Source organism: Lolium rigidum, chromosome 6 (genome assembly GCF_022539505.1).
Source record: "Lolium rigidum isolate FL_2022 chromosome 6, APGP_CSIRO_Lrig_0.1, whole genome shotgun sequence".
In the NCBI taxonomy this organism is placed as follows: Eukaryota; Viridiplantae; Streptophyta; class Magnoliopsida; order Poales; family Poaceae; genus Lolium; species Lolium rigidum.
This window is the reverse complement of record NC_061513.1, coordinates 11,647,322-11,665,961: the sequence shown is the minus strand read 5'-3', so window position 1 is coordinate 11,665,961 and position 18,640 is coordinate 11,647,322. Positions and strand designations below refer to the sequence as shown.

The 18,640-nt window shown below is 41.5% G+C and overlaps 1 protein-coding gene across 2 annotated transcripts; it reads left to right on the top strand.

Moving 5' to 3' along the window:
• The first annotated feature begins 483 nt into the window (after window positions 1–483).
• LOC124668212 lies at window positions 484–17,320 on the top strand. 2 transcript variants are annotated; one of them, XM_047205383.1, is made up of 17 exons: window positions 484–1,911; window positions 2,263–2,313; window positions 2,405–2,941; window positions 3,139–3,390; window positions 3,678–3,743; window positions 4,189–4,359; window positions 5,014–5,065; window positions 5,136–5,423; window positions 5,622–5,732; window positions 6,261–6,449; window positions 13,416–13,691; window positions 14,209–14,817; window positions 15,422–15,930; window positions 16,023–16,083; window positions 16,161–16,229; window positions 16,497–16,695; window positions 16,792–17,320. In XM_047205383.1, exons 1-16 carry the CDS (start codon window positions 1,796–1,798, stop codon window positions 16,578–16,580), a joined length of 3,441 nt encoding a protein of 1,146 aa, XP_047061339.1. In that variant the 5' UTR covers window positions 484–1,795; the 3' UTR covers window positions 16,581–16,695; window positions 16,792–17,320. The 2 variants fall into 2 exon arrangements, with proteins under 2 accessions (XP_047061339.1, XP_047061340.1); XM_047205384.1 differs by having other exon boundaries at window positions 486–1,911; window positions 3,142–3,390.
• The last annotated feature ends 1,320 nt before the right edge of the window (window positions 17,321–18,640 follow it).

Genomic DNA, 18,640 nt, shown 5'->3' with positions numbered 1-18,640 from the left:
TCTGCCCCTGCCGAACCAACCGCGAAATGTTAGATTCGGTAGTGGTGCTCGACGACGCTAGGTGCTGCTCTGAATCCCCAGTTGCAGAGCAACCAGCAGCAGCTTATATTTTTGGTTCAGCTGTCTTCTCCTATATCTCATGACAGTAGTACCTAGCGTGATGCGTCGACTGATACACAAAAATGGAGCCTACATTATTATTAATTCGAAGCATTTTCCGACTTATGTCGGTGACACTGAGAAACGGTTCATCTCCAGCCTCCACGTGCTTGCAGCGTGCCGGCTTATAGCTCCGCGTCACGCTGGTTTGATCTGCCCCTGCTAAGAGAATTGCGAATGGTTAGATTTGGTAACGTCGTTCGGTGCTAGTTGCTGTTCTGGATCCCAAATTGCAGAGTCATCAACAACTTACATTTGGTTCAGTTGTCTTCTTGTATTTTACGGTAGTACGGACTACGTAGCATAATGGATTGAGTGGTACACGGAATTGGCGCCTATAGTATTAATTGAAGCGTGTTCTGACTTGCTTCAGTGGCACCGCGATGTAATTGTGAATGGTTAGGTTTGGCAATGGTGCGCTATTTGCCGTTCTGGAGCCCCAATTGCGGTGTGTCCAGCAACTTATCTGGTTAGATTGTCTTGTTATATGTCGCAGTAGCAAGTACTAAATTGCATAATGCATTACATGAAATTGGCGTCGATTGTAAGCGTGTCCTGCGACTTATTTAGTCGATGGATGACGTCGCTGTGGCATCCGTGCTGGCAACGCCCCCAACTTATAACAAGACGTGTCCTACATCACTCCGATTCCCCCCTCCCGCCAAGAGAATCGCAAATGGATAGATTAGGCAATGCTGCTCTGGCGATACTTGCTGTTCTGAACCCCCAATTGCAGAGCAACCAACGACTTCTATCTGGTTCACTTGTCTTCTCCTATGCCACGTCGCGTAATAAGGCATTGAATGATAAGCAAAATTGGCGCCTATCGTATCTATTGAACCGTGTTCCGACTTATTCCTGTACACGTGTGATGTCACTGCGTAATTTATCATGATCACGTTCTGGTGTGTATAGCTCCATGATTGATGAATGAAACACGTGTCACTTAAGACCACCGCTCGAAATAAAAGGGTGTTACCGGCTTACTCCATTGTTTTTGTGGATGATAGATACACATGTTGACTAGTCTGTTCGCCAGGCTACCTATATGAGGTATACCCAAGGTGTTTGCCAAAGAAACTAGATGGAAGGTTTGCTTATTCTTTGGCACATCATGGCACGCAAGTTACACAAATATTATGTCGTGACATTTTATTTATCAATGCGCATCCCTAATGACATGCACGTCATCCAATCTGAAGTTTCTTTTGCAAGTAGAGAATTATCAAGTCCTTTTGACAGTTTGTTAATATCGATGTTTGGTTGCTCAATTTGTTAATTGTTTGATATATCTGCATAGTTTTTATAGCCCGCTATAGCCCCTCTATAGCTCCGCTATAGCTGTTTAAGCATGTTGCCGCTAAATAAAATCATGTACAATTGTCTGCTATAGCTTCATTTAGCTTCGAGCTTCGCTATAGCTGTTTTGGAGGGCTGCCCTAAGTTTCCATAGCCAGGTATTTAAAACATTGATATCTGTCATGATTTATCGCTGCCCATCATGTTTAGCTTCTCTGCTTTCGCTGTTACCACTGTTCGTGTTGTTAGTGTTGCACTATTGGTAGCAAACAAAGTTTTGTAAAGCAACACGATTATTTTACCTTTGTTATCACCTCAACACAACTATTTCATATATATGTCATTTCTTAATGAGGTGATCATACGCTGGCAGGATTATATAGCCAACCCATCAACCATCGATATGGCTTACAATGTCCTGATTGACCATGCGCTTGCAGAAAGAGATCGCAGGTATGCTTTTAGCTTCCATATTTCAATTCCTTTCCTGGCTCTTTTCCCATTTCCAGGTCAGAAGGGGTAAAGAACTTCTGATTGTTCAGCATAATGTTTTATGTATCTAGCTGCAGTGTTATTCTTGACAAACTTATCTAGCCCGTCTATCACAAGCTACACATCTTTCGCTTTTTTCTATACGACATACAGTAAGTAATTAAGTAGGAATGAGGATATTGAATACTCGAAATTATGGACCATTTCCTTGGTGCATCTTAATTTCTAGAGCTGTGTTCTCTACAGTGCCCCTTAACATTGAATATTATGATTTTTCAACCTGTTCCTAACGCTGACGATCTTTACAACCAGCCCAGCAGTTGTCCCAAGATGTGTGGCGTTGTTAAAGAGATATCTTATCCGGTAAGCTGAGTGTCACTTGTCAGCGTCTCGTACTTATTCTTGAAACTTGCTTGCACTAACACTAATACCCTATACAACTTTGCATTGTAAGGTATATCCCAAAGGTGCAAACACTACGTCAAATCGATATCTTTTGTGCAAACACGATAGCAAAGTATGACCCAGGGGCAAGTCACAGAGCATCGTCATTTGGCCAGAACTTTGGATCATCAGCAGCTTTGCCAAATTCCTCTCTTGTTGCCCCACCAATATCGAACTTTGCTTCAGCATCTCTTGTGAAGTCTTTGAACTATGTCCGCTCGTTAGTCGCAAGGCACATTCCAAAGAAGTTGCCATTCCACCCAATTCATCAACCTATTTCATCAACCTCTACAAAACAGTCACTTCCTTCTCTTTCATCGTTTTTAAGTAGGTCCCTAATTCCTCCATTGAATCCAGAAGTTGCTACCAATAGAGATCATCTTGAATCAAAGGAAAGCCATACTGCGCCTGATTTAATATCATCAGTAAGTGAAAAGGTTGACGGGGGAGAGCATGGATATGATATCAAGTATATATCCTTCGACATTCTAAATTGGAGATGGCATGTATACGGTGAACGGCAAGCATCAGGTTCTGCCAAAGAAAGGTATTTCTTTTGTGAACAACAAACATCAAGTTCTGCCAAAGAAAGAATGTTTTGCCAGTAGAAAGTGCAATGTGTGCTGCACCTGTGTTTTTGTCATGCTGGAGCATCCCAGTCATTCTGGCTGGAATGGAATTAAAACGTATCATACTAATAGTCTTGCAAACACTGACTGCTTTGTTTGTTTCCTTTCTCACCAGCAGTGATTTTGCGGGCCTTCAAGATTTTCATACACAGGGTTTTCTTGAAGTTGGTGCTGCAGCTCTTCTAGTAGGGGATATGGAGGCAAAGATCAATGATCAACAATGGAAATATTCTGTTATACAGGAATTTCCTGATATCGATTTGTTGCAACCTTCAACTTCTACAGCTAGCACTTTTGCATCATCACAGGGTCATCTGAAAGCAATAACTGCCTCAAAACGCATGAAATCGGGCCCAAGCCAAGTTTGGTAAGCTCTTTTTTTCTTTGGGTTATTATGTCTATCAGTGCTACATTGTGGTGAAACCATATGTTTCGTTTCATGCATCATTTTAGTATTTCTTGTGAATCACATTCTACTCCCCTTCCCTGCATTTCATTTCCAGTTTCACTGAGAAACAGTGTTCGGCATCTGTGCTGACGTTTACCATTTCATTGCGAACCAGCTCATTATTTTTTCTAGATTTTTTTGTTAAGATTATTGATATCAATAGTTCAAAAGGGTCTTATGTGTGGAAACATGTACTTTTTGTGTAGGATGAACATACCTGCAAACACATTCCAGCCTCGAGCACGTCCCCTTTTTCAGTATAGACACTACAGGTATTCCCTTGTTTCATTTAAGTACTTTGCGTATGATCTAGCATAGTTTTTTCTACAGGAACGTTGTTGTACTTTTTAAGGTCACTGTTGCATGAAATATCCAAAGTTGATTGTGGCTGGATATTTTTCTATCACCATATCAAAACAAGATGAAAATAAGTAGACATGCAATTTGATGGGATTCTGACTAACATTACTTGTTTGCCAAAGCCATGGAGCGATTCCAAATTGTAATTTGGGAAGTAACTCTCATTCGCTTCGATGTTAAACATTTTCCTATTTATAGTATATCATACATTAATGCTCCTGTAGTCCTGTGTAAACCATATGGCTAAATAACACCGTAATTCAGTTTGAATTTCACATGCCTTTTGAATGTGTTGCATCATGCCTAACGATGTGCTCACTTGCATCTACTGTTCTTTTTGGTACCCTCTTTCAATAGTGAGCAGCAACCATTACGATTGAATCCTGCTGAAATTTCTGAAGTCATTGCTGAAGTTTGTTCAGAAACAACTTCAAATCAGTCCAATGCTCCATCAAGATTGACCACCCAGAGTCGGCAACCTTCAGCAGATGTGGCATTCAGTGTCCTCATTAAGCTTGTCATTGACATGTATATGATCTTACACCCTTTTTATTCTTTTGCCCTCCGGTTCATACATTGTGTTTGCAAATCTTTTGAGATTTTTTTTTCTACTGCTGGCTCCATTATTGGTGGTATGGTTGCAGCGTGACTCTGTACTTTTATACCTGATATTGATATCAGGCCTGAACAACCTTTAATTAACTGACAGTATATTTTCTATACTAATGGCTGCATTTCATGAGCAAAACATATGCTTTAATGCCAAGTATTTTAGTACATGACTATCTTTGTGATCTGACCTGCCACATTCTCATTATTGATCTGAATTGCCTATTGTTCTGCTACTTTTTTTTTTTCCTTTTATAACCATGTCTCTTTTACTTGGTTGTCAGCAGGCTGCACGCTTTGCTTCTATGAAATGTACTTGTAGGCTGATGCATGCATACTAAATTTCCATGTTTGTCGTATTTCTTTTATCACATTAGTAGTTTGAGTAATGAGTTATGCGGCGTGAGGCTGCGTGCATCAAAGAACAATGATTGCAAATGTGAGCAAATATTTGTTAAAAAATGGAACTACACTTATTTTAGGCTTGGTGCTAATCCCTAAAGCTTTCCTTTGAAACCATAGAACTACAATTATTTAGCGTTTTGATGTTTTCATTTCTTTTCTTTGGTCCAGGTATATGATGGACTCTGAGGCTGCTGCTCCTCTGACACTTTATATGCTTGAGGTGTTATACTCTGCTCAGCTGTATCCGAACAGAACATGTGAACTATCTCTAACATTTATTTACGTGTCAGGGCATGTTAAGTTCTCAGAAATCACCTGCCAGAACGAAGGCTTTTGATCTGATTCTAAACCTTGGGATACATGCACATCTGCTGGAGCCTATGATAGTTGAAGATGCACCACCTGTTGAAAAAAGTGAAACTGCAAGCAACTCTTATTTGAACAATGAGTATGGACCAAGTATGGATGAACAGAAGGCAACAGAACCTGTAGAAGAGCAGAGAATTAGTCCTGCTATTGATCAGTTTGAGTCATGGCTTCTGAAAATACTATTCGAAGTTCTCCTTCTTTTAGTTCAGGTGGTTACTTACAGAATATTGAACTTGATATGCATTTTGGTAGTAATGTGGATCCTCATCTTAAGACCAGGGCAAATGTGTGTGCATTATATATTCATCTATGTGCATGTGGAAGCATCTTTACACTAAACATGTATGAAGACTGCTCGTTTTATGCTAGGCTGATACACATGATAGTTATTTGATATTGTCTTGTAGATGGAGGAGCGGCAGGAGATTGTGTGGGCGTCAGCTTTAAGTTGTCTATTTTACTTTGTCTGCGATGGAGGGAAAATCATCAGGAGCAGACTTGGAGGTTTGGACATAAGGGTAAAGACGTGTCTTTGTTCATTTATTCATTAATTTAGTGTGCTTGGACTATATTTGCAACATTGCCAATCCTTTATTCATGTGCCTTTGCACTATGTAACAGTGTTGAAGACTTCACTTTTAATATAGGAGTTGTAGTTGAAGTTGTACACCTATGTGTCCTATTAGTGCTAAGCATATATGAGTTGGGCATGTAGTATGAATTTCTGATTACTAGGCAAGATGTGCATGTTATTATTATTTTGTATTCACAAATGTAAAGTGTAAAAAAAATAGCAGATAGCAGCGCTGCTGAAAAGGTTGAATTTACAGGTTTGAGTATATTGCTGTAGGTGTTGATGTGTTTCTAATGTAGGGGTTTAGCCTGTTTGACAATGTAGGGGTTTAGCCTGTTTGACATTCATCTGGCATAGTTTTTTTAGCATATAGTCTGTTTCCTAGTTTAGTGCAGCTTATGTACATTGTGCTTTCTCCTGCTTACAAAGAAGGGTCTGAGAACCACTTGTGCATTTTAAAAATCCTGAACAGGTTGTGAAGACTCTTCTTGAGATTAGTGTGGAACACTCATGGGCAAAAGTAGTGCACAACAAGCTCATTTGCATGCTGGCAAATATGCTGTACCAAGTACCAGATGGAACTCAGAGTGGTGCACTTGATACACATTTTGTTCCTGAGCGGATTGATCTTCTTGGTGGAGTTGACTATATTTGTCTTGAGGTTAGTGTTACTCTTATGTTTAGAGAGACTATGCTGCTTCATGCATGGCTATTGATGACCGTTAACAACTGATTTTCTGTCTATGACTGCGATATCGTAGTATCTTAGTATGCACAAAGTACCAAGTAGATCGCTCAGTAGGTAAATAAACCCACTAGTGCATCAGCTGTCACGTAGTTATGTAGATTGTTTCCAGGGACGGTCCTGAGATTTCGGGGGCCCGGGGCGAATTTAGGATCCAGGGCTCACAATATAACCATTACAATAATAATTAATAGTTTTTGTGTATACTATTTAAATCTTACTAATAAATATTTCAAGTGCATTCTAGCACATTCTTCGATATACTGTAATAGATATTACATTAAATTATCGATAAATATCTATGTGGCCCAATCAACTCTTTTTTAATTTCACAGCCGGGTTATTATTTAACGACCATGAAGAAATTTGTGAAGCCTAGACGGGCAGATGGTTGATGAAACTGAACTAACGATTTGTTATTTTTCCTTATTCTGGGCAATGGACAAATAACAAACCTTATCCTTCTTTAATTCATGCCCTATAATAAGCATAAAAATAATAATTTTATGCTATATGGAATTTTACCAATAAATACTTAAAGTGCATACAAAAAATATTGCTATCAAATAATTTGTACGAACAAATATTGAATATTTCTTCTAATATCATGTCAACTTTGCCTGGAATCGCCTTGGGCTCTTGTTTAAAAGACGATGAAACAGTGTCGCACACGGTGCCTTGTAGATGGGAAGCTAGACTCTACCATTAGAGAGATCAACACGCCATGGAAAAAGAAAGTGTGTTGACAGTCAACTGTGCGCTGCAGTTCCTTTTTTTAAGCATTGGCTGCTGCCTTTCCTGGAACGCCATGGTCTAACTACTTTACCCCAGCCCACTTAATCATTGTGCCTAGCTAAATGAAAACAAAAAATCCAATCTTACCAGAGAAAAGGCCCAAAGCTAACCAAAGGACAAAAAGGCTCAAGCACCAGCACAGCAGAAGCAGCCTAGTGCTTCATCCATAACGTTTCGTCCCTGTACCTGTCAACTGTACCAAAGAAGTTTCTGACCTGCTCTAATGGTGATGTACATGAGTTCATCTGCAGCATAGCTGCTTGGGAATTCGGGGCCCCTTGATTTCGGGGGCCCACGTCGGCCGCTCCACCTGCCCACCCTTAGGGCTGGCCCTGCTTGTTTCCATCTGAAGTAAATCTTACCTATTCCATTCTGTTACTGCTGGAATGTCCCATTCCGTTCAATAAAACTGCCTATCAAAGACTCCATTTCATTTTGTCTCAAAATACTGGTCAATGTCGTCCAGGCTGAACGATCAGTGCATAGTCAGTACTGAGTGGCGAGTGGCGACTTCAACCTTAAGCTGATTTTCTTTTCTTGTAGTTCTAGGTTCACACGGAACCCCAAATCAGCATATTGCTATGCCCATTATTCCGAAATCCCGGTACCTCAGACAATACTTCAAGATAGATTGGATTTAATGTTTATCTGCATCTATTTTTCCTCAGTGTGGAGTGTGGACGACAGGATGGGTAAGCCAGAAAAACTGGTCAGGCGTTGCGTCCTTTATCTGATACCAAAGTTCAGTCAGTCATAAGTCCTTAATATGTGTGCCAATGGTCACTACTACCTCAGACATACAAATCTTACGAGATAACAGATGGTCCTTGTAGGCTTTTGGGGAAATTGCGGATGGGTTGGTCACTTGGACCTCCACACCCTCTCATATATATAGCTCAACTTAGGCTTACATGTTAACTCATACACTAGAATAGTCTAGACACTACTACTATACTAACACTCCCTAAAATACTCTAGACTTTGCTAATAAACTAACTTAGATTCTAGCACACTCACTGGAATATTCTAGACTTTCCTAGGAGACTACTAATCTCCAATTCCCCTAGAGCATTCTAGACTCTACTAGAGTACTATTACACTAATCTTAGATTCCAACACTCGCCCCTCAAGATGGGCGATGGATATCTATCATTCCCATCTTGTTACATGCCAACAAACATTCCTTACTACCTAATCCTTTGGTTAGACAATCGCTATTTGTTCTCTAGAGGTTACATGGCTTAACTTCAAGGTTCCTTCGTCAAGCCGTTCTTTAATGAAGAATCGATCTATTTCCACATGCTTTGTTTGGTCATGCCGAACGGGATTGTTAGCAATGTTTATTGCCGACTTGTTGTCGCACCAAAGATTCAATGGCCCTCTCCGCAGTAGCTTCAATTCCGATAAGAGGCCTTTCATCCATAACATCTCACACAAACACACCGCCATTGCTCTATACTGCGCTTCTGCAGCTTGATCTTGAGACCACATGCTCTGCGTCTTGCTCCTCCAAGATACCAAGTTTCCTCCTACGAAGACACAAAAGCCCGATGTTGACCTTCGTCATCAAGGCAACTTGCCCAATCAACGTCACAATATCCCTCCACACTCAAGTGCCCATTGGCCTTGAACCATAGACCTTTTCCAGGACTTCCTTTCGGATAGCGTAAAATTCTATAAGTCTGCCTCTAGATGTCCACTTCTTGGGTCATGCATGTAGCGGCTCACCACACTCACGGCATAAGATATATCGGGTCTCGTATGGCATAAATAGATAAGTCGACCAACAAGCCGTTGGTAGCGCTCTTTATTAACCTGGATCTCCCGACTCGAGCACATAGCCGGTGATTTTGCTCAATAGGAGTTGAAGCAAGCCGACACCCAAGCATACCGGCCTCATTGAGTAGATCCAACACATATTTCCGTTGAGATAACTATTCCTTTAGGAGATCTCGCAATCTCAATACCCAAGAAATACTTGAGTTGTCCTAGATCCTTAACCTCAAATTCCGTGCTCAATCTCATCTTCGATCGGCTTATTTCATCATTATCGTCTCCAAGTGATAACAATGTTATCCACATAAACTGCAAGGATGGTAATACGACGCCTCGAATGCCTATAGAACACGGTATGATCCCTATTACATTGCTTGTAACCCATATTGCGCATGGCTCTCCGGAACCTATCAAACCATGCCCTTGGTGACCGCTTGAGACCATATAAAGACTTCTTCAATCCGCACACCTTCCCCGGGTGTTGGAGTTACTAAAGCCGGTGGAATGTCCATATAAACTTCTTCCCGGAGATCTCCATGCAAGAAAGCATTCTTGACATCCAAGTCGATGCAAGGGCCAACCAAAGTTAGCAGCACAAGAAATAAGAGTTCTTATAGTACTCATCTTTGCAACAGGCGCAAAAGTCTCGTCATAGTCAATCCCATATGTTTGACTGTAACCCCTTGCCACCAACCTTGCCTTGTAACCCATATTGCGCATGGCTCTCCGGAACCTATCAAACCATGCCCTTGGTGACTGCTTGAGACCATATAAAGACTTCTTCAATCTGCACACCTTCCCCTGGGTGTTGGAGTTACTAAAGCCAGTGGAATGTCCATATAAACTTCTTCCCGGAGATCTCCATGCAAGAAAGCATTCTTGACATCCAATCGATGCAAGGGCCAACCAAAGTTAGCAACACAAGAAATAAGAGTTCTTATAGTACTCATCTTTGCAACAGCGCAAAGGTCTCGTCATAGTCAATCCCATATGTTTGACTCGTAACCCCTTGCCACCAACCTTGCCTTGTATCGTTCTATTTTCCCTTCGGGGATTGCTTCACGGAATACACCCATTTGCAAGTAACTGGACGTTTTCCAGCTGGAAGAGTAACAAGATCCCATGTATTGTTCTTCTCAAGAGCTTTCATTTCTTCCAACATGGCCTCGTACCACTTTGGGTCTTGTTTTGCTTCTTTTCAATCTCTTGGGATCACCACAGATTGCAATGATGCGATGAAGGCCCTGTAGTTCGTAGATAGAGATGCATATGATACATAATTAGCAATGTCATGCTCCTCCCGGTACCAATTTGGAGGTTTTCTAGCTGCAGCTCGGGTTCCTTTTCTTAAGGCAATGGGCAAGTCCATTGAATCCCTCGTAATAGATGGACCTGCGTCATCGGACAATTCATCGGTTTCAACACCTGTTGGAGCATGTTGCTCCCCCGCACTCCGTGTGTCACTTGTCGTGGGAACTCGTTGTTGCACATGTTGCTCCCCCGCACTCGTGTGTCACTTGTCGTGGGAACCTGTTGTTGCTGCTGCTCATGCTGCGATTTTCTCCGTGTATACACTTTCAAGTTCTCTTCCTCGTTTGGCTTTCTCCATCTCTCTTTACTTGTAGCTTGTCTCCTTGTAGACACCCTTAGATTTTCTTCCTCATTTGGCTTTGTCCATCTCTCTTCACTCGTAGGAGATGGAATTGAACCAACAACAACTCTGGATGGTTCATGTTCCTTTGTCCTCAAAAGTTCACTCTCCCCTCTCGACTAGCTTGATTGTGCTAGGAGAGTCAAAGTCAAACAACGAGCCGAGGTCCGTCTTCTCTCCATAGAACGGCTCGGACTCTCTAAATGTCATATCCATGTCGACAAATGTTCTCCGCTCACTAGGGCTCCAACACTTGTAGCCTTTTTGTCCGAGATGGGTATCCAATGAAGATGCACTTCACAAAGACGAGGATCCAATTTTCCCACCTGAAGGTCTATGGTCTCTAACAAAGCAAGTACACCCAAACACCTTTGGCGGAACGATGAACTCATTTTGGCCATAGATCATTTCATATGGAGTCTTCATCCCAAGCACTCTTGAGGGCATCCGGTTGATGAGATAAGTAGCTGATCATAACCGCTTCACTCCACAAGAATTTGGGCACATTCATGGTAAACATAAGTGATCGAGCCACCTCCAGCAGATGACGATTCTTCCTTTCAGCTACTCCATTCCGTGGAGAAGTATCGGGACATGAAGTTTGATGAAGTATTCCTTTTTGGGAAAGAAAATTGCCAAATTCATTGTTCACATACTCCGTCCCATTATCTGTCCTGATAATTTGAATACTAGCGTTGAAGCGATTTTGGACATATGCATAGAAGTCCTTGAAGCATGTAAGCACCTCACTTTTATGTTTCGGAAGATATATCCAAGTCATTCGGGAGTAGCAATCAATGAAGGTGACAAAATACTTCATCCCGCTAACGAGACCACCTGGGAAGTCCATACATCGAGTGAATCAGTACAAAGGGCAACGTGCTCCGCAGTCCACGACTCACATATGATGTCCTGGTGTGTTTTCCAAACTCACATGCATCACACACAAGTTTTTCTTTGTCCACCTTCTTCATTTCTTCGGGAATATCTTACTCATAGTATCAAAGGACATATGGCCCAATCGACAATGTTGGAGTATCAACCTTGCCTCATCATCATTGGTAACAACTGTGAGAGCAAGTGCACAACGCTTCATCGGTTTCCCTTCTATCCAAGTACCACAATCCCTTATGTCTCACACCTATCCCAAGCCTCCTTCCAGTCTTCCTCTCTTCAATTATACAATTATATCGATCGGCAATTATTCGACAATCAATATCATCAACCAAAGAGCTCATAGACACCAAACTCACTGGAAACGATGGAGCATATAATACCGAAGACAATGTAATGGACGGAGTGCATTTCACTGTGCCGACCCCTTTCACAGGTTGATAAGTTCCATCGGCTGTTTGGATTGTCTCTTTATGCATGGGTGGATGTGGAGTATATGATGCTCCCGAATCCAGAATCCAATTTGAACAAGTTCCATTTAATGCAGGGGCCTGACTTGAGATTGCTTCTTCTGTTTGTGCAAGATTCACACAATTTCCTAGGACAGTTGTTTTTCCACTTTGTTTTGGAATTTCTGCACTCTCCCTTGATTGTCTCAACTTCTCAATCCCCTTGAGCAATTGAGTCATTTTCTCAAGTAGCTTCTCAATTGTTTGATTCTCCCCCATTGTTGAATATTGCTGAAAATCACCAACAAACCAGCTTATGTGCTTCTTCTCTTCTCTGCTATATTTGACCTACTCTTGCAGATCTCTCGACCCCTCTGGATCTTTCTTCTGGCTGCACACGCAGCTTAGGTCTCTCCTCCGTCCTCTACTCGCACACGCGAAAATCAGCACCTTTGCTTCTCCCTCTTCACCTTGCAAGCCACAAGCAGCTGCACCTCACCCAGCTGCTCCCTTCACCACCACACCGAACTTTGCAAGATTCACCACCACTCCGAACGCTGCAGACGGTTGGCTCCGCACCTCTGCATAAGCTCACATCAACACTTCTACCTGGGCAGCACTCCACTCCTCTGCCCGTCTGTTGTATTTCCCCTGGATTTTGCGGAACTCCACCTCACTCCACCGAAGGCAGCCCGTAGCACACACCATCACTGCCTCTAGCTCTGATACCATGTAGGCTTTTGGGGAAATTGTGGATGGGTTGGTCACTTGGACCTCCACACCCTCTCATATATATAGCTCAACTTAGGCTTACATGTTAACTCATACACTAGAATAGTCTAGACACTACTACTATACTAACACTCCCTAGAATACTCTAGACTTTGCTAATAAACTAACTTAGATTCTAGCACACTACTGGAATATTCTAGACTTTCCTAGGAGACTACTAATCTCCAATTCCCCTAGAGCATTCTAGACTCTACTAGAGTACTATTACACTAATCTTAGATTCCAACAGTCCTTAAATCTTAATCTTAATCATTATCATGCAATGCTAATCCATTTTAGAATTTGTTCCTTTTTTTTCGAGAAAACACTAAGGAATCTTTGTGTTTCATTTCATTGACGAGATAGAGTTTGTTACATGCCTCCTAAGAGGTTTACACATATTATTATTACAGAATTCTTTCCTACTAGTAATGCTGTTATTTTTCTTCGCCTTAATTGATCAGTTTTCGGTTATGCTATTTTGTTACGTGTACTGTATTATATGTAAGTGCAGCTAATTTATCTGTATCACCTTTTCATTAACAGTATTCACGAGCCAACTCAAAGGAAGAGAAGCGGGATTTGTTTTTTGTTCTTTTTGACTATGTAGTGCATCAAATAAATGAGACATGCTTGTCTGGTGGCCTTTCAGCATATACTTATGATGATGCTCAACCCCTCGCTTCCCTTCTTGCATCTGCTGATGCTCCAGAGGCATTCTATATATCTGTGAAGCATGGTGTTGAAGGTGTTGGGGACATGCTTACAAAAGCTATATCAGCGTCATTATCACAGTCAGCAGAATACGAGCAATTAAGTGTGGTAATGTCTTCTACCCCCTGGTTGTCCTTCAATAAGGACAACTATCTATTTTTACAAAGCTAATAGCAGACAGTGTGTTGTACGTCAGAGTAGACAGTGTTAAGAGTCAAATTAGTAGTTAGTACAGCTGTGGAGCCTTTATTGATTGGTCTTTTTGTGCCACAAAATAGAACACATGTAAAACATCATGTTCGAATTTGCGCATAGTAAGTTGTATCCACAACATTGAGGGCTCCTGCAATCAACTCTGTAGTGTGTATCTCATGTGATGGTCCATACATGTGCACATAAGTAGCAAGTAGTCATCACCTAGAATCCCCATTCTAATTTTAATTAACTGCTAGATCATGCAACATGTTACAATTTGTATTTATCATGCTCTTTTGACTTCGTTCCACGATAAACAGTATGCAATATATGTCAAGATTCCCTTCTCTAAAGCAGCACGGGAATTTGCATTTTTTCATTGAAATACTGTTTACTTTATTGTTTCTGATAAAAAATTCAATATTTGTAGCTTCTGGACAAGGTTATCAGGAAACTTGATGGAACTGTCAGCACATTTTCAAGGATTGACAGCGAGTTTACTTATATGATCCAAGTAACAAAATCCTTCAAGGGTTTCAGCAGCATTAAAGATGGATCTGAAGATGGTGATGTTGCATGTAGAGCAAGGTTTTGCTGGGCTACTTTGCACTCACTTCTTCACTCGCAAATTTCATCATATAGGCACCATGGATATATTTGGTTAGTTGAATTGCTCCTCTCGGAAATCAGTGAAGAAACCGATGGTTCTGTTTGGTCTAAAATCCAAACGCTCCAAGAGGAAATTAAAGATGCCGGAAGCCAAGATATCTCATGTTCAGAAGTTTCACTGCCCGTTTGTCTGCTATGTGGGCTTCTGAAATCAAAATACAACTACATTCGTTGGGGATTTCTATATGTTTTAGAGAAATTTCTGATGCGCTGCAAGTTATTATTGGATGACAGTGATATGCAAGAACACTCAGTTGCTTATCATAGCAAAAACCGCCTGGACAAAGCTTTCGCGGTTATAGATATTATGAGTACTGCTTTGCTACTTGTGGTTCAAAATAACGAGACAGACCATATCAACATCTTAAAGGTAATTTTCTTTCACCCAAGTGCAAGCATTTGACCTTTGTGCTACCAGCTAGCACTATTTCTGAATGTTGAAGTTCCTTTCTTGAAAGTTAGTAGCGACAAACGAAAGGTTTACATAAAGTAACCTATGGCATTAAATCAAGTACTATTAATATCATGATGTGTCTTGATCATTGACAAATGATAGACCCTCTTTGTTTTCTTTGTGTTAGACATCTTACAATTGATAGCAATGAACTTGCCTGGTTCTAAAGCTTATGCGGTTCCATAGAAATTAGGATTGCTGTGTAAATGTTCTTACATTTAAGAACTTCACAAATGTTTCCTGTGAATCTCATTTTAAGGTACTCACGGGTAATTGAAACTGTACATCAAGCCTTAAAGTTAGATCTTGCAAAATTTGATGTTAATTTTGTACCTGACTCTCCTGATTAAAGATTATAGTGCTTTCTACATCCAATTAACTATGATCTACAATCATTTTTTAATTTCTGAAGATAGTCCTTGGATCCCCTGTTTAATGACATATGCCATGTTTAAATCAACCATTCTTCTTCTTGATTTTTATGTTTTTATCCTCTCTAATTCGAACTTTCCTCATACAGATGTGTGACATGTTGTTTTCACAATTATGTCTGAGGCTTCCGTCCACAAATGTGATGCAACTAGGAGGCCTTCAATCCCTTGGTCAACTTTTTGGTTGTACAACTAAGAACATGGAGAGCCATTTGGAGACCCAGGCACCACACCAAACTGTAGGAACCAAGAATTTTTGCAGGAGTGAGACATTGCAAGATACAAGCATGAATCAATCTACTCAATCGACTTTGCTTTGCGAAACATCAATGGCAGCACTACTTCTGAAAGGTCTCGCGATAGCTCCGATGCAGCTTGTAGCCCGTGTGCCAACTTCGTTATTTTTCTGGCCGTTGATGCAACTTGAAGGCGCTGCCAGTGACGATATTGCACTGGGTATTGCTGTCGGTAGCACAGGAAGAGGCAATATTCCTGGTGCTACATCAGATATTCGAGCGGCGCTTCTTTTGCTTTTGATTGGTAAATGCACGGCTGATCAGGAAGCACTTACCGAAGTAGAAGGCAATGAGTTCTTCAGGTAATCTTTTGTAAGCTGCATACCTTCTTTGTTTAAAGTGTGGCCCATAGCTAATGCTCGATGCTTGTCCCTTTTCCACTCGACACCAATAGGGGGCTTCTGGATGATACAGACTCAAGGGTAGCATATTATTCTGCAGCTTTTCTCTTGAAGGTATGCACTCGTTGCACTTGTTGATTCCTTGCTGATAGTTCCGTTGCACTTGGCCTTAATAAAATTTGGCTTTACAGAGGATGATGACAGAGGAACCAGAGATGTACCAAAGGATGCTTCAAAGTCTCATTTCAAAAGCTCAACAGGTTGATGCCCCTTTCCTTTCTCCTCTTTTCTGGGTTTAAATTTAAATATACAGGGATATTGTTTGTATGCAGCTGTTATCTAGATAAGTTCCTTTTGTTTTTTAACTGAAAACTTAGAGAGGCCACAAACAGTATTTTTTTTTTGAAACCCTTACTGTAGGGGAAACCCCTACGGTGTAATCAAACAGTAATTTAGACTAGTAGGCAGTGCAAGTCTGACAGTAAATTTAAGTTGGCACTGACATTTTAATTTTATGTTGTCTCCAGTGTAACAATGAGAAACTTCTGGAGAACCCATACCTTCAAATGCGAGGAATATTGCAGTTGTCAAATGATCTAGGAGTTCAATAGTCACCACCGGTTTGACATTCCAGTGTACAAAGCTTTCAGTGAGAATTGGTACCATCAATCATGTTTGTTGCAGAAGAAACTGTATGTGTATTCCTCTGCTCCTAACAATGAAAAGGTGCATGCTGTTAACCCCCCTTCCCATCTTCACTCACCCGTTCCGCACAATTTTTCTCCTACTTTGAGGTGGTAACAACTTTTGATAACTTTACAGGTGTTTTTTGAGTGGACCATGTAAATTACTGCTTCTCCCAGACGCATGACCATGCTTCTGAATTTCTTTATTCTTTATTAGATCTGAACCATTGGATCAATATCCATCTTGGGGTCACACTGTCATTTGCAAGATGAGTTGAAGATCATCTGGTTTCCTACCCTTGTGGCTATTTCAGCGAGGCGACGACTGAGTTAGGATGAGATGGTGTTTCATACACATGACAAATTGACAGCTGCAGTTTTCCAAAGCAGCATTGAGACCGAGCCGGCGCAACTTTTTTTGTGAGGCATGCTCGGTCCAATAATCGTAGTTCATAGTCTATGTGTGTTTACTTTGCCTGCCTCTCAATAACGGAAGGCATAGAATGTTTGTATGCTAGTGTAATTGCTATCTGGTAGTAAACTGACTGGAAACTTCTAGACAACTGTTGTTCTGGATTCATAATAGATTTGTATCGGGATAAGTGTAAATTGTAGGGTGAACAAAAAAGATTTAACGTTAATTTGATAGCATCTCTTTTAATTACTCCTTGATGGTTCTGAAACACCCTTCTCAAATTTTTGGAGTATAACATCTTCCTGAACTTTAACTTTACTACTCTGTACATGTTCTAGGTACAAAATGGCGTTGGTTCTGGAATATTCTGATCAAACTTTTTTTGGGTGATCTTTCTTGAAAACTTCCATTCTTTGGCTTGGCGTCCTCTCTATCCTTGCCCAAAACTCTGTGCTTCTCCTAACCAGCCTGGAGACCACCATTATCCTGATACCCCCATTTGGGAAGATATAGCTGCTGGGCTCGATGCCTTCCGTTCTGTCTCCAAGGATGTTGTTGTTGGGAATGGCTGGTTTGACCTTTAGCTCGGATCTACCCTCTCCATGTCCGCTCTTCCTGCCTCTTCTTCCACTCCAACCACCCTCGGGTCAATCAGGTTAATGTTGCTACCATCCTCCACTCTGGCCTTCATGTGGCCCTTGGATCGCGCCTTTTGATCGCTGCTGTGAGCTCCGTGTCTTTACCTCCGAGCTTAGCTCCTTGGAGATCTACGATAACCTGGATTTTCGCGATAGCCGTCTCTCTAACAAAAAACTTTCAAACAAAAATTTCTATGACAATTCTTTCAGGCATTTGCAAACTGTTGAGCTGGCCACGGCGATCTGGAGGAGCGCTGCCCCTCTGAAGTGCAAAGTTTTCTACTGGCTTGCTAGGCGCTGGTGTCTCCCAACCAATGAGCGACGGTTCCGGCACAACCTCTCCCCCTCCGCCACCTGCCTCTCATGCCCCGAAGACGGAGACATCGATCACCTACTGCTCTTATGCCCTCGAGCCAAGGAAGTTTGGAACTTCTTCCACTAGGACTTCGACACCCGCGTGCTCGCCTACTTTGCGGATATCTAGCTCGCGCACGACCATACCTACGAGGAAGCTACGATCAACACCGCCATCACTTGGACTATCTGGAAAAGGCGAAACACTCTCACATTTAATGGAATTGCGGAAGACCTCCCGCTGCATTGAGGATACCAGGCTTTGGGCCAACGTTGTAACACTCCCTCCTCTACCTATGCTCTTAATTATTGGTGTAACTATGAGCCCCGTGATCACTTCCTCACTTTCTTTCCCTCCACCCTCTAAAATTGTTATAATGTTCCCCTGTTTCACTCCTTTTTGGAGAGCTTTAATATAATCGTTCAGCCTGGAAAAAACTTCCATTAGTAGTTAGTAATTACCAGTAGTCCCCACATAAGCATATTCCGTCCCTAAAATGATGAAACCTTTTCTTGTCCCCAACCACAATCTCCCTCCCTGTCACCTTGGAGATGAGCTTAGCGGCATTGTGGCAGTC